Source organism: Pelophylax lessonae, assembly GCF_965119305.1.
Source record: "Pelophylax lessonae genome assembly, chromosome: 10".
Classification (NCBI taxonomy): domain Eukaryota; kingdom Metazoa; phylum Chordata; class Amphibia; order Anura; family Ranidae; genus Pelophylax; species Pelophylax lessonae.
This window is the reverse complement of record NC_138777.1, coordinates 16,310,483-16,334,737: the sequence shown is the minus strand read 5'-3', so window position 1 is coordinate 16,334,737 and position 24,255 is coordinate 16,310,483. Positions and strand designations below refer to the sequence as shown.

At 44.7% G+C, this 24,255-nt stretch overlaps 1 protein-coding gene across 2 annotated transcripts in view; it reads right to left on the bottom strand.

The window, feature by feature from the left end:
• IRAG1 (inositol 1,4,5-triphosphate receptor associated 1) overlaps positions 1 to 24,255 on the bottom strand; it is a 106,684-nt gene that overhangs the window by 24,031 nt on the left and 58,398 nt on the right. For both annotated transcript variants that reach the window (XM_082270863.1, XM_082270864.1), the window contains exons 9-14: positions 21,507 to 21,633; positions 15,653 to 15,683; positions 11,078 to 11,218; positions 3,740 to 3,871; positions 3,524 to 3,665; positions 559 to 608 (exon numbers count right to left, since the gene is read on the bottom strand). In XM_082270863.1, coding sequence (XP_082126989.1) covers positions 559 to 608; positions 3,524 to 3,665; positions 3,740 to 3,871; positions 11,078 to 11,218; positions 15,653 to 15,683; positions 21,507 to 21,633 — 623 coding nt within the window. The remainder of the gene's footprint in view (positions 1 to 558; positions 609 to 3,523; positions 3,666 to 3,739; positions 3,872 to 11,077; positions 11,219 to 15,652; positions 15,684 to 21,506; positions 21,634 to 24,255) is intronic.

Below are 24,255 nucleotides of genomic sequence, written 5' to 3'. Positions count from 1 at the left end.
GAGATCAGAGAAGCAGCTGTCCAGCACCTCAGGTGGAACAGCAAGAAAAAACAATGCTGGACAGAGCAGAGGCCATGGGTTCAGATCCCTGTACTGACATGGGGACTGCTCTGGGGAAACAGTGATGTATGGTAACCATATTTCATAGAATGGATTTTAACTTTGGAGTGTGATATTTCATACCAGTTGTCTATTCCTAATATGATCTGTTTCTTTCCAAATTCAATGATAATTTAATGGTCTTCATAAGTTTTTCTGATTTATTATGATTTTTTTGGTCACATTTTGTGTTATATGTTTATTGATGAATTTTATTGTCATGTGATTAGTATAGACTTTTGTATATTTGTTGTGTAGCCCTGAAGAAGAGGGAGATCTTTGAGCCTCTGAAACATGTTGGCTTTTTTTTTTTTTTGTTTATTTTTTTATTTGTATGAATTAACATGTGTAATAAAGGTTTTTGATTGCTTAGTTCCTTGGTCTGGGGCTTTCATTTGACTTTCTAAACCTCGACTTTTCTAATGTATCCTTTGCTGTCCACTTCATTTAATATCCTACCTTGCCAATAGTCAATGACATCGAACGAGAAGAGCGCGGAACACCATCTTCTGTAAGAAAAAGGAAAAGAAAAGGTCATAATTTTCATTTAAAGGTCATCCAACCCAAAAGTGATATATAATTTATAGGTGGGTCTAGGTGATCTAAGTCAGACCCTGATGAGTCTTTAATGCCAGAAAAGGAGGATCTCCGGAGCCATAAATCCCGGCTTTGATCCTGTTCAACTGAAAATTGTGTGTGTTCCCATTTACCTTTGTGTGTTACAGCTCCTTCCATTACTATCTCCACAATATAAATGTAAAAAATCCAACAGGGATGGTGGGAGTTCCTCATAATGGGTACAACGGGTGTGCAGAGCCAGGAACAAAGCGCAGAGAACCCAACAATAGGGTCCTCAAGGGACAGAAGAGACTGCCAGGGGTAAAGCTCTATCATCTACCAAAAACCGAAATAGTATTTCTGGCTGGACTGACCCTTTAACATAATTATCAATAGGTTGCGTTTAGAACTGTAGGATTCCTTACATTGGCCAGATAATGTATCCTCGAGCTTATACAGTATAAGGTCAAACGTTTGTGGACACCTGACCACCAAACCTACTACTTGACTAAAAGTATGTGGACATCTCAAAATTATAAGGTTCAGGTGTTTCCATTGAAAGGTACTGTTAATACTACAGCGTACAAAGGCATAGACATTGTAGAAAATTGTGTGCTTCCAACCTTGGGGGAACAGTTTTTGGGAAGACACTTTTCTGTCCCAGCATGATTGTACCCCTTTGCACTAAGAAAGCGCCATAAAGACACGGTTTGACCAGTTTGATGTGGAGGACCTTGAGTGTCCTGCACAATTTAGCCTTGTGAGTCAGGTCTTCTCATCCAATATCAGTGCCTGACTTTAGAAATTGTATTTTTGCGGAATGGGCACAACTTCCTAAAGACAGACAATCTTGTGGAAAGCCTTTCCGCAGAAAAGGGGGGAGCCCATAACAATACCAATGACTTTGGAATGGGATGTCCAACAAGCTTATATAGGTAATGGTCAAGTGTTCACAATTTTTTGGCAATGTAGTGTAGTTCCCTATTAGATGCAAAACCTAGATATACCCAAATCTCTCTAATGTAGCAAACTGTAGGGTTTTGAACACAAATAATCCTGATCCTATATTAACAAGTTTTCTAAACTTTTCTAGAAGGGGAGAAAGAAGTTTTCTAAACTTTTCTAGAAGTGGGGGAAAAAAAGACGTGATGGTAGACTGCTGGACCAGAATGTAGAAAAGATGGGGCTTGAAATCCAAATTTCAGAGGCAGCTCTGTCAACGAGGGTATCCTGGGGGGCCTCTGGAGTCGTTTTAAGAGTGTACAAGGGATGAGAGCGCGGCAAATCTAATACAAATTTAGTAAGGGTGGAACCCATACTAATACCAATGACTTTGAAATGGAATGTCCAACAAGCTTATATAGGTAATGGTCAATTGTTCACAATTTATGGCAATATAGTTCCCTATTAGATGTAAAACCTAAATTTATCAAACTCTCTCTAATGTAGCAAACTGTAGGATCTCGGACACTGTGGAAAAAGACATAATCCTTCTTTATTGATGTAGCACCCTCCTAGATAGGTGCTAGGTTGGTCGTGTATCTTTGCACTGCCTGCTTATCAGGAGAGTGACAGGTAAAACCTAGTGGCTCTTTCTGATTATCAGGGAGCAGGATTTCTAGTCAGGCCTGTTCCATGTGTCCCGGGGGGGGGGGGGGGGGATTCATCTGGGCTGAGGGAGTGTCCCCACTGTATCCAATAGGGAGTCATGTTGGACAGTGGAGGAAACCCAGCCAGGGACACACAGGCTTTTGTGGCTGTCCCAGTGGGTTGGCACAGACAGTGGTGCATCCTGGGATAGGCTATAAAAGCCAAGGACACATGTGGCAGGGGGTCTTTGGGCGGGAAGCCAAGTCCCAGAAGAAGAGTACAGCTGTTTCTCATTCTGCAGCTGGGAAAGGTGGTCACAGGCAGTCGGCCTGGTGACCCTGAAGGTGTTGCTGAACACAGAGGTCCAGTGGATGCTGACAACTGGAGTTTGGAGGCAACGATGACTCTGGAAAAACAGTGTCTGTGAGTACAGAGGAATTTCCCAGGGGTCTGCCAGGATGGGGACTACTCCTGAAGCTAGGGTCAGCGGACGGGTGTCAGCACACCAGCATAGAGAGAAAAGGAGGTGCCAGTTTCAGAACCCTGAAGAGAATAACTAAAACAGGAACCTTTAAAACTATCTTCACTTCAGTGGCAAGGTGAAGCAGCGGCCTTGCCGCACACTACAGCTAGTTGTCCTCAAGATTGTGCATAGTTCATAGTTGGAGTATCTCACTCATCCCTTCTCCTATCCAGTTCTCCAATAAAAGCACAAAAACCAACATCTCCTGGATTGATTATTGACTGAGCCAAGGACTTTCAATGCTGTTTGTCTGCTATCAATTGCTAAGGGTAACCCAGGGGAATCCAGAAAGCGTAATTCTCAGCAGTCCTCTAGGGGGCAGTGCTGCATTAACAAGTCTGACACAAAAAATATTGCCTAGCCAATAGGAGTTTTCCTTTTAGTTTATAAGCTTTTTCTAGGAGAAGGGAAAAAAAAGATGTGTTGGTAGACTGCTGGACCAGAATGTAGAAAAAATGGGGCTTGAAATCCAAATTTCCGAGGCAGCTCTGGCACCCGGAGTATCCATGGGTGGCTTCTAGGGGCAGTTTTGAGAGTGTAGAAGGGATGAGTGAACGACATATCTAATGTGAATTTAGTAAGAGGAGTTTTGAGCTCCCGAAATTCACTGGCTGCCTTTTCTAACCCCTTATTATGTACGATATAGAATTACTGGACCTATATTTTAATTGGATTCTAATTGACGGGAAAGAAGACTCTGCTTAATTGACACCAGCACCACAAACAGCCGTATATGTGATATATGCCAGTTACCACTTCCGCTGTAATTCCGACTGGAATTCTGATTGGCCAGTTTTTTATATTCCATTAACTCTGCATGGTCCTTCTCATAGGTCCTCTTCAAATTCTCTACATACTGCATCATCACCTCCGTGGCTCTTGACATACGCTTTTCCTAGACACGGGAGGAAGATATTAGAATCCTGAGAGTAGAAGTACAAACAGATGTTTAACTTTTAGCACCTTTACCTGTCGCACAGCGCCAACCATCTCGGCCCGGCTAGAGAGTCTAGTGGTGAGGCGGTGAAGGACAGCGATGTCTTCTAGCAGCTTCTGAAAGGCCTCACGGTGTTCACTGTTCTGCCAGATCGACACTGAAGCCTAAAAGGAAACATGCGTGTTATGTGTTGATGACAAAACTGAAAACTTTTCATATGATACATATACTGGTAAGTATCTGAAATAAATAAATGATACATATTTAAAACGTATTAAATACAACCTAATCCACATTTGCATTCCCTTTTAAAAAAATAATACTGTATTGGGGTTACAGGGGTGACGTAATCACGCCCGCCAGGGTGCTGATCATGCACATCTGTTTGCATGCAATTAAGCCATTTTTTCATTTTAATAAATGGTGGAATTTTATACTACTACACTAGGAGTTCCTCCTTTGCCTTTATCACTTCTTGAGCTTCATCTGTGGACTACTCCTGTTATTTTGAATACTCTATTCCTGACTCCGTCCATCCATCACAGTGGGGATTTCTCCCATGAAAGTGCAGCCAGACCTCCATCTTTGAGGTCTTACCTGTTGGCAAGCGGCTTGTGAGTGGGGTGCTCACCTGGGTGTGGAGTGGTGTATATTTATAAAGGATTACTGTATTTGAGTGATGCATACATTAAGGCTCGATTCACACCTATGCATGTTGCTTTTGAGTGTTTCTATAGTGCTTTTTTCTATGCTTTCAACGTTTTTTACCGCAATTTTGCTGTGATTTTACTGTGATTTGCATTTTGGGTTTTTATGCTTTTTTTTTGGGGGGGGGTTTGTTGTTAGGCAGATTTAACAATGCAAATTGCGGCAAAATCACAGTAAAAACGCACTACATGCTTTTCTGCAGCTTTTCCATTGAAGTCTATTGAAACAAAAAAGCACCGTTTTGTGTTTAAAAAGTCCCTGAACTTTTCCAAAAACTAGGAGGCACAAAAATGCATTAATGTGAACTTGTTCCATAGGAACCCATGTTAAAAAAAATGTCCCGCATTTCTGCAAAAAGCATTGGTGTGAATGGAGCCTTAATGATGGACTGTTTTGCACTGTGCACTTTTTGCTTGGATGCCTATGAATTTGCTTATTTGCACATGTTGGAACTGTATCTATCTTCATTATTTGATTGATTTATTTTTGATGCACCAGCAATTTTATCTTGATAGTGCAATAGGGTTGTATGTTTATTCATTACCTATATGTGTGTGGTGGGTATATAGTGAGAGCAGCTATCACCATTTGATCATTCATTTAGATTATCATACAGTATTTCTGACACTTTGCGCAACCATTTTTAATTTTCTAGTCACATAAAGCAATCACAGAATACTCATCTGTACATCAATCAGGGGTCTCAACAACTGGACCACACTAAAACGGGATGCCATACCTTAGACGGGTCCCCATCAACTTTTGCACAAACAAACTCTTCCTTTAAAAAGACCTTGTACAGTATATGCATAATGGAGTGCAGCTCCAAGCGCCGATAGTGTGACCTATCTCGAGGAGCCTGTTAGGCTGGGTTTACCCATATGCAAATTGGATGCGGGCAGGGCCAGACTGGGGATAAAAAACACCCCTGGAAATAATTTCATACCAGCCCCATAGCAATAATATACCAGCGCAACTGCATAACGTCACAGAGGCTGTGCTAGCATGGTACAGGAGATGTCAGAGGCTGTGCGGACATGATACAGGTGATGGTCATAGGCTGTGCAGACATGGTACAGGAGGTGGTCATCGGTTGTTTGGACATGGTACAGGAGGTAGACATAGGTTGTATGGACATGGTACAGGAGATGGTCATAGGCTGTGGTGACATGGTACAGGAGGTGGTCATAGGTTGTGTGGACATGGTACAGGAGGTGGTCATAGGCTGCGCGGACATGGTACAGGAGGTGGTCATAGGCTGTGCAGACATGGTACAGGAGGTGGTCATAGGCTGTGCAGACATGGTACAGGAGGTGGTCATAGGTTGTGTGGACATGGTACAGGAGATGATCATAGGCTGTGCGGACATGGTACAGAAGGTGGTCATAGGCTGTGCGGACATGGTACAGGAGGTGGTCATAGGCTGTGCAGACATGGTACAGGAGGTGGTCATAGGCTGTGCAGACATGGTACAGAAGGTGGTCATAGGCTGTGCGGACATGGTACAGGAGGTGGTCATAGGCTGTGCAGACATGGTACAGGAGGTGGTCATAGGCTGTGCAGACATGGTACAGAAGGTGGTCATAGGCTGTGCGGACATGGTACAGGAGGTGGTCATAGGCTGTGCGGACATGGTACAGGAGGTGGTCATAGGCTGTGCAGATATGGTACAGAAGGTGGTCATAGGCTGTGCGGACATGGTACAGGAGGTGGTCATAGGCTGTGCAGACATGGTACAGGAGGTGGCCATAGGCTGTGCGAACATGGTACAGGAGGTGGTCATAGGCTGTGTGGACATGGTACAGGAGGTGGTCATAGGCTGTGTGGACATGGTACAGGAGAGTAATAGGAGGTGGTCATAGTCTGTGCAGGCATGGTACAGGAGAGTAACAGGAGATGGTAAGAGGCTGCAGAGGGGTCCGGTCTTACAAAGCCGTGATGTGGAGAGGCGCGCGCCACTGCCAAGACCGAGAAGAATGTCTTACGTTTAAAAATGGCACAGCTCTGCCCTTTTCTAAAGTCTGCACTGCTCTAAAGTCACTGCGCATGCACCCACCTGCCTGAAAATGACGAGCGTGTACGGGCTTTCCTGAGCCTGGCTAGCTTCGGAACAGTGCATGCGCAGTTGACATTTCAGCCCACAGCCATTTTTTTTATGGTTGCCGCTGCCCATAACTGCCATTTCCAGGCAGCCCTAAAATAGGATGAAATTTACGGGTGGTTGGCAACACAGGGCCACCGGGAAATTTCCGCTATCCCTGTAAGAAAGTTTGGTCCTGGATGCAGGTTTCCCCGCATCCAATTCGCTTGATAGGCAAGTGGGACTGGCTCTCAACGGAGCCAGTTCACACATGTCCAGGGCGGCCACAGTCCAGACTTTAAAAGGGTCCTGTGCGTCTTCTGGTCCGATTTAGGTCGGAATTCAGGCTAAAATTAGGACCTGATTCACACCTGAACCGGTGAATCAGGCACAAACCCGCGGAGCCTTATATTAAGACAAACTCAATCGAAATCTTATATATGTGGGGTAACAGCACGGTGTAAAAAATAAGTGTACTAAAATAAAACTTTTCACAGAATGAAGAGCGTGCTGCTAATAAAGTGTTAATGTGCTCTAGTGAAATTCTCAATGCTAATACATTTCCACATTCCAAAACAAAATGCAAATAAAGTTCACGTGAGATTGTGCAGATGGTTACCCCTAATAATCCTCATACATTCCTATATCCCAAAACCCAATAAAAATAAAGTGCGCGAGCTGTTGTGCAACATTGCAAATAATAATCCATTGCAAATAAAGAACATGCTATTGTGCAGATGATTACAAATTGCTAACACGCCATTGTAATGCAATGCAATTGTTAGTTCTCATAAATGAACATTCAAACCTAATCAATATAAATGTGTAGAAGTGAAAAAAGTCCCGTGGTTACTTTGTAAAATGTTGGTAATCAGAAACAATAGCAAAAATCCCCATGAATGAATGTATCCTCTTGTGTGTCAAACTTTTGAATAAAGAGATCTGTCTCTTCAAAGTGCCCCTTCTCTTCTTATCCTCTTCCTCCGCACTTCAATAAATACACCGTCACCACTTACTGTATGTCCAAAAATAACTCACCAAATGTGATTGCTGGTCAAATTATACATTTTTGTGCAGTTGTCTTTCAAACTATTTTGGAAAAAATACACTTTAATGAATTAAAAAAAAAAATGTCAAGTTAGCCCAATGTTTTTGGATAATGTGAAAGATGATGTTATGCCAAATAAATAGATGCCTAACATGCTTTAACCACTTAAGCCCTGGAGGATTTTCCTGCTCAAAGACCAGGGCCTATTTTGCAATTCGGCACTGCGTGAATTAAACAGACAATTGCGCGGTCGTGCGACGCTGTACCCAAATGAAATTGACGTCCTTTTTTTCCCACAAACAGAGCTTTCTTTTGGTGGTATTTGATCACCTGTGCGATTTTTACTTTTTGCGCTATAAACAAAAAAAGAGCAACAATTTAAAAAAATAACAATATTTTTCACATTTTTTTTATATGAAATTCCCCCAAAAAAATGTAAAAATCAAAATTTTTTAACATTTTAGGCCAATTTGTTTTCTGCTACATATGTTTGGTAAACAAAAATCGCTATAAGCGTATTTTTATTGGTTTGCGCAAAAGTTATTGCGTTTACTAACTAAGGGAAAGATTTCTGTCATTTTTATTGTTTTGTTTTTTAACGAGTAATGGCGGCGATCTGCGTTTTTTTTTTGCGGGACTGTGACATTGCGGCGGACAGATCGGACCCCTGACTAACATTTTTGACACTTTTGGGAGTACCAGTGACATTACTACAGTAATCCGTGCTATACATATGCACTGTTACTGTAAAAATGACACTGGCAGGGAAGGGGTTAACTTTATTAGTGATTAAGTGTGTCCCTAGAGGCGTGATTCTAACTGTAAAGGGGCGTGGCTAGGGATGTAACCACAGAGACATACGATCCTACATAGCAGGATCGTGTAGTATCTGCAGTTACATCAGGGAGAATGACAGGCGGCTTTGTTTACATCAGCCGCCTGCCTTTCTCCCTCTCCACCGGGAGATCGCGGGTGACCGGCGGACATCGGAGCCGCCGGTCACTCGCGCGGACATGGCAGGGAACGAGCGGGGGCGGGAGCGCGCCTCCGGCAGCGCGCGCTCGCCCCCTAGAGACTCGTAGGCCAGCGACATAGCCCTACGTCGGTCTGCCTGTACGGGGCTGACTGCCGCAGTAAATAGTCATGCGGTGGTCGGCAAGCGGTTAAAATTGCGCTTACTCGTGCAATGGTGACAAACGACGGCACTTGAAAATCTACATAGGCGTTGCTTAAGGGTCCTTTCACACGGTCTTTCCGCCCGGCTGACTCTGTATTTGCTCAGCGGGGATCGATCTGCCAATCCCCACTGAGCAGGCGGATGATGCTTAGTTTGCAGAGACAGACCTGTCAGATCCCCGCTCTTCTCTATGGGAGATCGGATGAAAACGGACCGCCTGTCCGTTTTCATCCGATCCGATCCTCTAGACCAGGAGTCTTCAAACTATGGCCCTCCAGTTGTTCAGGAACTACAATTCCCATCATGCCTAGTCATGTCTGTGAATGTCAGAGTTTTACAATGCCTCAGGGGATGTGTAGATCTGCAACAGCTGGAGGGCTGCTGTTTGAGGATCCCTGATCTAGACGGATGGAAAATAGGGTTTTTCATCCATCTGGATTTCATGGACAGATCAGGTCAGATAGCAGCGGGTGTCAGCAGAGATGTCAACGCTGACATTTTGTAAGATTCTGGTACCTTCGGTACCCTTCCAGCCCATTTCTTTCGCATTGCGTTCCACCATTTAGGTAGGTGGAACGCATATAGCTACCTGTCCCTTTAATTCTCATGACGTCATCACTAGGCGCCGCTCTGAGCGGCTATTTCAATCGCCGGCTTTCACTCACAAGGTGTTCGCGCAAACCGCTTGTTACACAGCCTTGTCTGACGCTGCCGAAGCCTCCAGCTATTTCCTGTATCTCGCTACTGATCCTGTATCTCGCTACCTGATCCTTATCCTCATTACCGGACCCCTCATCTCTCTAAACCAACTAGTGATAAGTACCCCACAGGGGATTCCTTCCTATCAACTTACACTCTTGCATACTAAAGACTGCTGCTATCTATGCATTACTATTTCTATCATCTGCACTGTTACATAGATTGCTAGCTCTTGAGTCTACTACCATCTATATCCTTGCACTGAGTTAGCAATTCCTGTACACTTCATCTGCTGTCCCCTACCACCTGTTATTTGTACATGATTGCTAACATATCTGCATACTATCTATCACCATCTGCTAACACTCCTGAACATTACTATTGAGTGCCTATCATTGCTATCACTACTCATGCCTGTCCTTTCAGCACATCACCTCTATACTATCGTATACAACCTATCACTCCAGGAACATCTTATCTGAGTGCCTGTATATTTGCATGCTGAGGCAGGCTGGGCCACAATGATGAGTCTGGAGAGTTGGATATGGTGATTCAACACATCTCTACACGACTACTGAGTGGAAATTCTGCAGCTGCAAATCCAGTTCACTAAACAAACGCCGGAGCGTTACACATTTCCTGCTCCATAGGGGTACATGGAGCATCCGATCAGGTCCGCCTAAAAAACTGACCTGATCAGAAAGCCCATGTGAAAGGGGCCTACATATTTTTTTACAGGTTATTTGTTTAGAGATACAGGGGAGGTCTTACGCTAGAATTATTGCTCTAGTTCTAACGATCGTGTCAATACCTCACATGTGCGGTGAGAATGAATACTGTTTACATATGCGCGAGCACGGTGGGATGGGGCAATTACATTTTTTTTCCTCTTATCTATTTTACTTTTTATACTGTCCCTTTGTTTTGTTTTTGTTTATCACTTTTCTTCCTATTACAAGGAATGTAAACATCCCTTGTAATATAAATAAGCAGGACAGGTCCTCTTTATTGAGAGAAAAGCCCTGCATTCTCCTGTACCATGCCCGTCACCCTGCATTCTCCTGTACCATGCCCGTCACCCTGCATTCTCCTGTACCGTGTCCGCAGCCCTGCATTCTCCTGTACCATGCCTGCAGCCCTGCATTCTCCTCTACCATGCCCACAGCACTGCATTCTCCTGCACCATGTCCTCAGCCCTGCATTCTCCTGTACCATGCCCACAGCACTGCATTCTCCTGTACCATACCCACAGCCCTGCATTCTCCTGTACCATGCCCGCCGCCCTGCATTCTCACCCTAGGCTTATACTCGAGTCAATAATTTTTCCCAAATTTTTGTGGTAAAATTAGGGGCCTCGGCTTATATTCGGGTCGGCTTATACTCGAGTATATACGGTATTTGTCCATCTAGCAGTGCTTCCAGAAATGAGAATACAGGTACTAGGGAGGAAATTCAGACTTCACTTTGCCAAAATTTTGGTGAACAAAATCAGGACATTTTAGGTGCACTTCACAAATTTGGCAACATTTATTGAATGTCATAGTTAAGATGGGTTTTGGTGGTTTTTAAAGGTGTAATCTATTCTAAATGTGTTTGCGGGTGATTCCTTTAATAAAAAATGTTTTTTTTTTTTCTGGAACCCTCATCCATCTTCTTACCATGACGGCTGTCCTGAAGTTCTCAATCTCCTTCTCGTTGTTGTCCTCGGTCAGGTTGCGTTCCCTTTCAGCTTGATTCAGCCGGGACTCCAGAGTGTAGCTGTCATTCCGAAAGGCCAGAGAGAGCTGGACAAACACGTTCTGTAGAGCGACAGAGACACAGAATTGCTAAATATTTTTGCTGGGATTTCTGGAGCATTTGGGACAGGATGGGTACAAATATGGAAACTTTCCTGGCGTAGTTAAGGAGGAAGCAAATAAAAGGATCACTCCTTTAACAAGTTTTCCTCATATCAATATCATTGTTTAGTTAAGACCGGCACAGTGGATATAAAAAGTCTACACACCCCTGTTAAAATGTCAGGTTTCGGTGATGTAAAAAAATTGGACTTTTTCCACCTTTAATGTGAATTATAAGCTGTACAACTCAGTTGAACAACAAACTGGAATCTTTTAGGTGGAGGGAAGTAAAAATAAAAAGCTAAAATAATATGGTTGCATAAGTGTAATACTATGTTAAAGCACTTTTTGATTTTATTACAGCACTCAGTATTTTTGGGTAGGAGTCTATCAGCATGGCACATCTTTACTTGGCAATATTTGCACACTCTTCTTTGCAAAAACGCTCCAAATCTGTCAGATTGCGAGGGCATCTCCTGTGCACAGCCCTCTTCAGATCACCCCACAGATTTTCAATCAGATTCAGGTCTGGGCTCTGGCTGGGCCATTCCAAAATTTTAACCTTCTTCTGGCTCGGCCATTCCTTTGTTGATTTGGATGTATGCTTTGGGCCGTTGTCATGCTGAAAGATGAAGTTCCTCTTCATGTTCAGCTTTCTAGCAGAAGCCTGAAGGTTAAGGTTAAGGCGATGCATACTAGCTCATTATGTGTTTCTCTTTCAGGTTGGAAAAAATAAAATAAAATAATTGTATGAAGTTTACAACCTCTTTAAGTAGCAGGCCGGGAAGCTGGCCGCCGTGTCCTGAACAACTGATGACTCATCAGCTGTCAGTGGGCTTCTCCGCTGAGAGCCGAAATGTAAACAATAGAAAATTCAGAGTCCCCCCCCCCCAAAATCCATACCAGATCCCTATCCAAGCAAGCAGCCCAGCCCATAAGAGTCTAGTATGGATTTTGGGGACAGGGGGCTCTTACCCACAACCCTGGGTAGTGGTTGTGGGAGTCTGCAGACGGGGGCTACGGAAGCCCCCAGATCCCCCACATGTGAATCATTAGGGGGTACATAGTATCCCTACCAATTCACCAAAAATTGAATAAAGACACTACTTGAGTTTTTGACAATTCCTATATTAAAATATAAAAACCAATATCCCCTGATGTAGCTCCATTGTCAATCACACGGCCCGCCGCACCGCCGGACCCAAAAAAAGAAAAAACCTCCGGTTTCGTCGAATGATCCAGCCATCTACCTGCTTCTCTGTCTGACATTTCTTAAATAGCTAAGGGGCAGAGTCACCCAATGACGTGAGTGGGTGACCACGCCTCCTTTTGATGTCACCGACCGGGGGCCTCCTGGGTCAACGATGTAAAAAAAAAAAAAATAACGCCCCCCCCCCAAAATCCATACTAGACTCTTATCGGAGCATGCAGCCCAGCAGACCAGGAAAGGATGGGAGACGAGCGAGCTACCCCCCCTTTCCTGAACCATACCAGACCACATGCCCTCAACATGTGGGGATGCTTTGCCTGGCAATTCTCCTACTCTTTATACTATGTGTTTTATATAGATACTTAATAAAAGTTATGTTTTAGGTCATGGTAGGTTTGACGTGTGGGTTCAGCGCATCCCTGCTGGTTGTTTCCCAGGCCGCCCTCTATTCTGTGGAATTGTTGCTTCTGGGACCATAGCCTGAGGTCCAGTTTTATAAATGTTGGGGTTCCTGTAATGTGAGATTGACTATGAATCACTGTCCCAGGAGGCATGCCAGGTGTCTTCTAATTAAATTATTATAACACAAAAAGATGAAAATATTGTGGAGGCGTTTAAACTCATGTCTAAACTATATGAAAAGCATACCGGAGCTTGGTGGAAGGTGGCCAGCCTTGTTATGTATATTACAGAAAAATCACAGTTTGCGGTTTGAGAATATTGGCTAGACCTCATTCACATAATGATGTTGAATTTTTAGCAGGCTGGGATAAATTACAGACCAAGAATACACTACAGTCCATGCTAAATTTATTGGACTATGAGAGAAAACATTCTTAGCAGTTAAATCAACAGGAACCCACTTCGACCTAGTGGCTGCTTAAAGTAGATGATCTAGGTCTTCTAGCAGAACTTTCGCATTTTGCCATTGGAACCACTGACAAACACTCTAAAAAAGTGGTTGACAGCCTTTCGGACCTCACGGACCACTAAACTCACAATTATAAATCCCACGGACGACTAACATAAATGTTACATGTTAAATGCTCTGGCTCTCTGTCCCCCTCCCCCTGGATCACATTGCTACCTTACACACACAATGCTTCGGCTCTCTGCCCCCCTGGATCATACTGCTGCCTTACACACACAATGCTCCGGCTCTCTGTCCCACTCCCCCCTGGATTACACGGCTGCCTTACACCCACAATGCTCCGGCTCTCTGCCCCCCTTCCCCTGGATCACACTGCTGCCTTACACACACAATGCTTCGGGTCTCTGCCCCCCTGGATCACACTGCTGCCTTACACACACAATGCTCTGGCTCTCTGCCCCCCTCCCCCCTGGATTACACGGCTGCCTTACACCCACAATGCTCCGGCTCTCTGCCCCCCTTCCCCTGGATCACACTGCTGCCTTACACACACAATGCTTCGGGTCTCTGCCCCCCTGGATCACACTGCTGCCTTACACACACAATGCTCTGGCTCTCTGCCCCCCTCCCCCCTGGATTACACGGCTGCCTTACACCCACAATGCTCCGGCTCTCTGCCCCCCTCCCCCCTAGATCACACTGCTGCCTTACACACACAATGCTTCGGGTCTCTGCCCCCCTGGATCACACTGCTGCCTTACACACACAATGCTCCGGCTCTCTGTCCCCCTTCCCCTGGATCACACTGCTGCCTTACACACACACAATGCTCCGGCTCTCTGCCCCCCTTCCCCTGGATCACACTGCTGCCTTACACACACAATGCTTCGGGTCTCTGCCCCCCTGGATCACACTGCTGCCTTACACACACAATGCTCCGGCTCTCTGTCCCCCTTCCCCTGGATCACACTGCTGCCTTACACACACAATTCTCCGGCTCTCTGCCCCCCTTCCCCTGGATCACACTGCTGCCTTACACACACAATTCTCCGGCTCTCTGCCCCCCTTCCCATGGATCACACTGCTGCCTTACACACACAATGCTTCGGGTCTCTGCCCCCCTGGATCACACTGCTGCCTTACACACACAATGCTCTGGCTCTCTGTCCCCCTTCCCCTGGATCACACTGCTGCCTTACACACACACAATGCTCCGGCTCTCTGCCCCCCTCCCCCTGGATTACACTGCTGCCTTACACACACAATGATCCGGCTCTGTGCCCTACTCCCCCTGGATCACACTGCTGCCTTACACACACAATGCTTTGGGTCTCTGCCCCCCTGGATCATACTGCTGCCTTACACACACAATGCTCCGGCTCTCTGCCCCACTCCCCCTGGATCACACTGCTGCCTTACACACACACAATGCTCCGGCTCTCTGCCCCCCTCCCTCTGGATTACACTGCTGCCTTACACACACAATGATCCGGCTCTGTGCCCTACTCCCCCTGGATCACACTGCTGCCTTACACACACAATGCTTTGGGTCTCTGCCCCCCTGGATCATACTGCTGCCTTACACACACAATGCTCCGGCTCTCTGCCCCACTCCCCCTGGATCACACTGCTGCCTTACACACACAATGCTTCGGGTCTCTGCCCCCCCTGGGGTAGCCTCTTAGAGTGAATCTCCCAAAGAGCACACCACTCTTGTTCAACTCTTGTGGAGCGATTACACTTTGCCGTCATAAATTGCCCTGTGGGGGGGGGGGGGGGGGTTGCTTGTCCAGTGAAGACTTTTTTGTTGACATGGGTTTGTGATAGATGGATAGATAAAATACATTGGGAGACCATCAACTTTCTAGACCTGAAAATAAGTGGCGATGTGGACGGAGCAGCAATACTACCATCTATCACAAACCCATGTCAACAAAAAAGTCTTCACTGGACAAGCAACCCCCCCCCCACACAGGGCAATTTATGACGGCAAAGTGTAATTGCTCCACACAAATAGAATTGAACAAGAGTGGTGTGCTCTTTGGGAGATTCACTCTAAGAGGCTACCCCAGGAAGGACATGTGACGATCATATAATAGGGTGAAGCCATTGTCGAGAGACTCGCAATTAGGTCGTCAAAGTTATGATCGATTTTATTTAAATGTACAGACATCACTGAAAAATTTATTCAGTGATTTCTGAGAGCATATATAGCTGGACAAAAAGGATGTTTTTCATATCTGTGCTTCAAGTTCTATACATGCAATAACGCAGAATTGTAAATTTTTCAGCAAATCTTTAGCATGTGACTCACCTCAACTTCCTTCTCAGTCAGTGGCGGAGCACTGCAATGGAAATAGATAATAGTTTATATCAATTTACCAGAATGTATGTACAGTAGATGTCAAGGAGATGGGGACAGAGGGAAGTGAATGAGATAAGAGGAAAAGTGATATCAGATCATCATGGGGGGGGGGGGGGGGCTGTGGTTACTTTTATTGTCAGGTAGTTTTTATTGGAACATAAGAAAATTTACAACAAAGTGAAAAAAAAAAAAAAAACAGCAAGTAGAGAACAAAACAATGTGGTTTACTGTACATGAATGATGTGTATTGTGTAATTAAATGTCTTGTCCTATAGACTTGTCCAGGGCTTTTGTTCTCAGAGAATAGGTGCAGGAACTCCCACTATTAAATCACCCCTTGTCTCCGCCCCTACCCACCTCTGAGGACCATCCCTTGGTTCCACCCCCTACCCACATTCCAGTACCGCCTCTTTTAGAGAATAAAGAACCAAGTATTGTTTTGTGGTTCTAAGTAATTTGTATGGACTTTGGCAATGATAACAAAAAAAGCAGTAAAATAGTTCCCTCACAGCCAGCAAAAATAGATTCCACCCCAGCAACAATAGACCCCCATCCAAGCCAAACTAGATCCCCCAGCAATAACAGATTCACCCAGCAATAGATCTCCCTCCAGCAATGATAGACCACACAACAGCAAAAAGAGACCCCCCCTCCAGCAACAAAGGACCACACCCCAGCAACAATAGACCTCTCAGCAATAATGGAGCCACTAGGAACAATAGACCCCTCACACAACATTATAGCAAAAATGGACCCCCTGTTACAGAACACTACCTCAGCAACAATATATCAACCCCAGCAACATTAGACCGCCAGCAACAACAGATTTTCCAGCAGCAAGAACAAATAGACTTCTACCTCAACAGTAGATCCCTGTCAGCAACAATTGACCCCTCAGCAACATAAGACACCCCCTAGCAACAATAAACCCTCATGCAAAAATAAACCCTGCCAGTTACAATAGATCCTCCAGCAGCCAGCATCCTAGCCCCTACAGAATCCCTTACCATTACATGCATTCAGTGCTGGAGGTCCTGGAACTGCGTTCCCCCACGTTCCCGCTGAAAAAAAGCCCTGGACTTGTCAGCCCCGGTTCACACTTGTGCGAGTGCCGGGTTCGCATGTAATGTCGGAGCGCACTGCTCCTTCATTACATGCGATCGGCTGTGCGGTGCGAGTTTAGCCATACACTTTGTATGGCTAAATTCGCACCGCAGCCACAGCAAACACGCACAGGGACCCTTTTTGGAAGCCGCATCAGGATCGGATCGCACAGCGGTTCACACTTGTGCGATCCGATCCTGTGCGAACTGCAAGATCGCACTGCGATATGCGATCAAACTGGGGGTGTCGTTAAGATTACATTGACACCCCCAGCGTATCGCATATGGCAGTGTAAACTGCCGGGGGTGCGTGTGCGATGCGGGAACAGGCTGCGGATTTGCAGCCTTCCCGCACTCGCATAAGTGTGAACCGGGGCTCAAGCTTGGACTTCCAACAGAACCATGATATTTAGCATACAATAATACAGCTTGGTAATGTATTGAATTGTGGTCATTGTAAATAAATTATACATTTACAGCGGTAGTAAACTCTTGTTAAAATAAAAAAAAAAAAGTTCCTTCCTGCAAGGCAAAATCATGTTCTAGTATGCACTGTATAGTAGCACATTATGAGAGAATTACCTTGAAATGAAGCCCTCCAGTGGCACACCTACCACTGCAGAGGCTTCCATCTTCACCTGGTCTTCTTTCTGGGTTCGTGGGCTGCCTGCGGTTTGAATGGCTGAGCCGCGATGACATCACTCCCGCGCACGGAAGTCTCGGCCAGGGCACACGGCTCTGAAGGAACGGCAAGGGTATGCCGTTCCTTCAGCACGCATGTGCCGGTGAGGTCAACCGGGTGCTGCTCTCTAGAATATCTCCTAAATGATGCATGTTTAGGAGATATTCATTTTACCTATGGGTAAGCTTTATTCTAAGCTTACCTGTAGGCAAACAAAGAGAGGGAGTTTACTAATATATTCTTCAAATGTAAAACAGTGGTCTGTATTGATGCGATTTCCCTTAAAGCGGAAGTAAACCTGTCCATTTAACAGTTTCAAAAAACAGTTACATTTCCGGCATGTGCCAGGAATGTAACACTCCCATTGGTTGTGCTCTCAACCAAACTGTCAAACCATCCAATGGTTGGTGTCATAGCTGATCACATGTGCAGCATCATGGCAGTTGTAGAGTAAACAGGGGCCAAAAAATGGCAGCTTCCTTGGCTGAAAACGATAGGAGGGTTTACTTCCACTTTAACATAGTGTTAAAACAGACGTGTAAGATTGAAAAGGGGATGCCAAATATCTACCGTAGGGACTGTATCCTCCAAGTCGTCTGTTTATGACTAAATCTAGTAGTGTAATGGTAGGGTCACTTTGCCATCCATTCCAAATATTCTCAAATTTTTTAGAGTTTCCTCTACGTGTGTAGGTTAAGCTTTCAAAGTGTAGAATAGAATTCACTTTGTGTATCCAGGCCTGTGTTGTATGGGCTTGGGGGGATACCTGGTGTTGTGCTATAGTTTTTCTGGCCAAGTATATGATCCTGGTTACTGCTAGTTTCAGATGGGGGTCTTCATGGGGACAGTCCTAGAATCTTCGAAGATGTTGAAAGCTCCCTCTACAAGTGTAAGTTAAGGTTTCTAAATGTAGAATAGAATTCATCTGGTCTATCCAGGCCAATGTCACAGGTGCTTGGTGGGAAAAAGTGCTGTGCTATAGTTTTTTGGGTCACGTATAAGACCCTACTTTTTGTTAGTTCCAGATGAGGGTCTTCATTGAGAAAGTCCAAAAGTATTTCTAAATTTTTGAAAGCTCTCTCTATGAGTGTACAGTAGGTTAAGGTTTCTAAGTGTAAAACAGAATTCATCTGGTCTATCCAAGAGCGTGTTATAGGGGCTTTGTGGGGATAACCAGTGTTGTACTGTCTTTTATCTGCAAGGTATAGTATCCAAATTACTGCTAGATAAAGGTGATGGTCTTCACAGGGAAGTTCCAAAAATCTTCTTTTGTAAGCTCCCTCTGTGAGCAAATTTTAAGCTTTCTAATTGTTGGACAGAATTCTTCTTGTCGATCCAGGCACATGTTTTAGGGGCTTATAGCCCACAGTGTTATAGAACCAGTGTTCTGCTATAGTTTTTCTGGCCAAGTATAGGATCCTGGTTACTGATAGTTTCAGATGAAGATCTTCATGGGGAAGGTCCAAGAATCTTCTCAAATGTTTGAAAGCTCCCTCTACAAGTGTAAATTAGGGTTTCTAAGTGTAGAATAGAATTCATCTGGTCTATCCATTCCCATATTGCAGGGGTTTGGGGGGGGGGGGGGGATAACAAGCGTTGCTTTTCTTTAGCTTTTCTGGCCAAGTATAGGATCCCAGTTCCTGTTTGTTCCTGATGAGGGTCTGCATGGAAAAGGTCCAAGAACTCATCTTAAATTTTGAAAGCTCTTTCTACGAGTGTAAGTTCGGGTTTCTAAATGTAGAACCGAATTCATCTGGTCTATCCAGTAATGTGTTGTAGGGGCATTGTGGGGATAACCCGTGTTGTGCTATAGTTTTCTGGGCAAGTATAGTTTCCAAGTTACTACTAGATAAAGGTGATGGTCTTCACAAGGAAGTTCCAAAAAGCTCCCTCTGCGAGCAAATTTTAAGCTTTCTAATTGTTGGACAGAATTCTTCTTGTCTATCCAGGCACATGTTTTAAGGGGTTATAGCCCACAGTGTTATAGAACCAGTGTTCTACTATAGTTTTTCTGGCCAAGTATAGGCTCCTGGTTACTGATAGTTTCAGATGAAGATCTTCATGGGGAAGGTTCGAGAATCTTCTCAAATGTTTGAAAGCTCCCTCTACAAGTGTAAATTAAGGTTTCTAAGTGTAGAATAGAATTCATCTATAACCAGTGTTGTGCTTTAGTTTTTCTGGCCAAGTATAGGATCCCAGTTCCCGTTCGTTACAGATGAGGGTCTTCATGGAAAAGGTCCAAGAACTAATCTTAAATTTTGAATGCTCTCTCTACGAGTGTAAGTTTGGGTTTCTAAATGTAGAACAGAATTAATCTGGTCTATCCAGTAATGTGTTGTAGGGGCATTGTGGGGATAACCCGTGTTGTGCTATAGTTTTCTGGGCAAGTATAGTATCCTCCAAGCTACTACTAGATAAAGGTGATGGTCTTCACAGGGAAGTTCCAAAAATCTCCAATTTTTGAAAGCTTCCTCTAAGAGTTCATTTTTAAAGATTCTAAATGTCAGAATGAATCTAGTCTATTCAGGCACATGTTGTTCGTGCCTATAACCAGTGTTGAGTTAAAGTTTTTCTGGCCAAGAATAGGATCCTGGTTACTGCTTTTTTCATTTCCAAATGAGGGTCTTTATGGGGAAGGTTCAAGAATATTCTAACATTTTTGACAGCTCCCTCTACGAATATAAGTTAAGCTTGAGTGTGGGGCAGAAATCCAGGTGTGCATTGTAGGGGGTTGGAGGTATAACAAGTATTGCATTATAATTTTTCTGGTCAAGTATAGGATCATAGCTACTACTAGATGTAGATAGGGGTCTTCAAGGAGAATGTCCAAGATAACCAAGATACTAATCTTTGGCTTAGGAGAGCATTTAAGACTAAAAATTATTTTTGGAAACAAAGACAATTTGTCAGTAGTGAACTAATTTTGGGCACTGCCTGGATACGATTCTGCTGCTCTGAGATTAATTGGGGCATAAAAGTTAGCCCCTGCAGCAGGTAAAGTACATTCTTAAAAGAGAAGTATAGGATTCTTTTTGTTTTCAGAGAATCATACTTACCTAGGCTTATGCAGCATCTGTCCCCCGCTGGCTCTAACACTGAGAACTGAGCGATCAAACAACGCCCTGAGCAGGGAGCTGGTGACTGTCAGTCACCAGCTGTCTCTGTTCTGCGCCCCCCCGCCCGCTTACTGGATCGTTGGCCTGTTAGGGGGCAGGAGCAGCCGACTCAGGCTCTCAGCAGCTCACTGGGAGGCTGAGCTGCATGCCGGTCCAGGGATCTGGGTGGATCCCGACCATAACGGTCGCAATCCTTCCCAAGCCTGGACCGGCTCTTTGACGTCAGCAGACAGTGGATGTCAGCCCGCTGTCTGCTGAGTACGGGTCAAAGAAGTGCAGAAGAAACTGCACTCCTGTGATCCACAGGAGAAGTACAGTCAAATGAGCTTTGGCTTTACTTCTCCTTTAAGTAGGTCCAAAATACTCTAAGAAGCAGGAATAACTGTGTAACATCTGAGGAATCCTTTGTAGGGCTCATCTGTAAGGCTGGGTTCAAACCAATGCCTTTAAACTGTTTTGAGCAATGTATCCCAACACATACACAATGTAAAGCCAACCAGCCTTGCTCTCAATAGGTCAAAAGCAGAATTTCAGTTCTCTCCTGCTTGATTACAGAACACATCCCCCTCTCCTCATCTCCATAACTTAAGTCCAGGGTTTTGTAGTCCAGACCGGGAGAACTCAAGCAGGACTGACAACAATGCATGATATTTCAGAGGAGTAGAGACAGCTCACTCCAAAAAAACTAGAAGTTCACTGGATTTCTTTAAAAACACTGCAAATATAGACAAAATTTCTGCACTTGCAGCATTTTTAAAGTGACAAAACAAAGGGCAAAGGGCATGCATTGCAGAAATGTGCTGAGTTTTGTCTTTTCTTTTGGCCAGAGACATACACTTTAAATGTATTGTCCAAGTCCACACAATTATTTTATTTAGTGCCAATATAACATTGTCCTTTACCTGGTGGGAAGACTCTTGTGAATGCGCAATTTGCGTAATAGGATATCAGGAATATTCGGCATGACGTCTGATTCTCCCTTCGCTTCTTCTCCACCTTCCTCACCATTTTCATGGACCGGCGAAGACCCTGAAAGTAAAAGCACAGAAGTACAATAAGGCTTGTCCAATCTGAGCATCAACCGTGATGACCGAGGAGGCCAGGGCTGACTTAGATGGCCATGATCAGCTCTGCCAGACAATGAACATGCATGTTTTCACACACGGAATGTGACAAAGCTCTGTGTTAGTGGAAAAAAAAAATGTTTTGAATTTAGTTAGAAGAAGGTTAGAACCTCTGTCAGTAACCTTGTAAAAAAGGGTCTCAAAGACATATGATTGTTCTAAAATCTTGAGTCTCAAAGTGATCATTATACAATCTTGGGGTTACTTGTATAACCTGTGTAAAAATACTTCCAATGCATTTTGAGGTTCTACTGAACAGCAGTAAATCACGAAGTGAAGACCCTGAAAGTAAAGCATAGAAGTACAATAAGGCTTGCCCAATCTGAGCATCAACCGCGATGACCGAGGAGGCCAGGGCTGACTTAGATGGCCATGATCAGCTCTGCCAGACAATGAATATGCAAATTTTTAAACATGGAATGTGACAAAGCTCTGTGTTAGTGGGACCCCATCTTTGCCTTTACTTGGCAGAAAAGAAAACATTTTTTGAATTGAGTTAGAAGAAGGTTAGAACCTCCGACATGAACATTGTAAAAAAGGGTCTCAAAGACATATGATCATTATACAATCTTGGGTTTACTTGTATAACCTGTGTACAAATACTTCCAATGCATTTTGAGGTTCTACTCTTTCTTTAAGACTGAAACTTATGCTGGGCTCTGGTTCCAAAAATGTTCTTATAGCAGAACTTAACCCATAACAACGTCATAAAAAATAATTTTCTTCGGTAAGGAACATACATTCCAGATTAATAATTATGCTAACATTGTGTGGCGTAAATTGCCTCCAGCATTGTTCCGGTTTCTTCTTGCTGGAGGCTGCCATTTTGCTGAAGCCTGAGAGCCCATTCAGACTAGAGCGACTTGTCAGGCGACTTGTCAGCCTGACAAGTCGCGGTCAGTCGCTCGCCATTGAGTAGTACAGGACCCGTTCTAATAGGAGCGACACAAGTCGCTCCGACTTAGAAAAAGGGTCCTGTACTACTTTGGGGCGACCTGGGAGCGACTTGCATTGACTTCCATTATGTGAAGTCCCTGCAAGTCGCGGTGCACGCTGTGCACCGCGACTTCACAGGTCGCCCCTCGAAGGCGGATCACCTCAGTGTGAACCGGCTCTAAAGCCTCGTACACACGAGTTGAAATTCGGCCGGGAATTTTCGTCCGACGACCGATCTGCCGATTTTCGGCTTGTTAGTATGATGCTTGCAACAACCGACTGACTTTTCGGCCGAAAAAATTCTGGTGCAGGCTATAAAATTTTTGTCCTCCGTCAAAACACGGCCGATTTTCGTGCAGTCAGTACAGATTTCGACAGGGAAAAATCTTATGAACAACACTAGGCATGCTCAGAGAAGAAAAAACACAAAGAAAGCAATCCAACACATGACATCACTTCTGAAGTAGAATTTTGTCGTGCAGTCTAGAGCACATTCCAACCAACAAACACCACTCTGGACAAAAGATGGACGACCGGTCGGCGGAAATTCGTTGCGTGTGTACTAGGCTTAAAGCCCCTGCACAGTAGTAAATCATAAAGTGAAACTAAACCCATCAAATGTATGGTTACATTCCTGGAATGCCGGGATTGCTAACTGTCACATTTGCTTATGTCTGTTTAACCACTTAAAGCGGTTGTACACCCAAACAACACAAAAAAAAAAAAAACATGCAAGACAAAGGCATAATGACCTAGTATGCATCGCATACTAGCTCATTATGTATTACTTACCTTAGAACGAAGCCCCGACATGGACCCCCGGACATCGCTGCGGGCGCTGCCATGATCCCTCGGCATCTCTTCCGGGAGTGATTTTCCGGCAAGCTCCCGGCAAGCAAAACTGAAGGTCCCCACGGACCTTCAGAGCGCATGCGCCGCTCGCGTGAGCGGCTGCATGCACTGCAAATATCTCCTAAACCGTGCCGGTTTAGGAGATATTATTTGTACCTACAGGTAAGCCTTATTATAGGCTTACCTGTAGGTAAAAGTGTCAAAAAGCGGGATACTACCGCTTTAACCACTTGCCGACTGCTCACAGTATATTTACTGCGGCAGTCAGCCCTGGCCAGGCAGAGTGACGTAGGTCTACGTCGCTCGCCTGTCACTCCTTCTAGAGCGCGCGCCCGCCTCGGCTCGTTCATGGAGGAGTGCGGGAGTGTGACTGGCGGACCCGATGTCCGCCGGTCACACTACGATCGCCGGTACAGCGGGAGAAAGACAGAGCGGCTTATGTAAACAAGCCGCCTGTCATTCTCCCCTGTGTAAAAATGAAGATCAGACGGTTCTACTATGTAGAACCGTTGATCTTTGTTTTTACACCAATAGCAATGTCCCACTACAGTTAGAAGCATGCCCCTAGGACACACTTAACCCCTCCCTCTCCAATACTGTTAACCCCTTCCCTGCCAGTGTCATTTTTGCAGTAACAGTGCATATATATAGCACTGATTACTGTAGAAATGTCACTGGTAACCCCAAAAGTGTCAAAAATGTCAGTCAAGGGTCCGATCTGTCCGCCGCAATGTCGCAG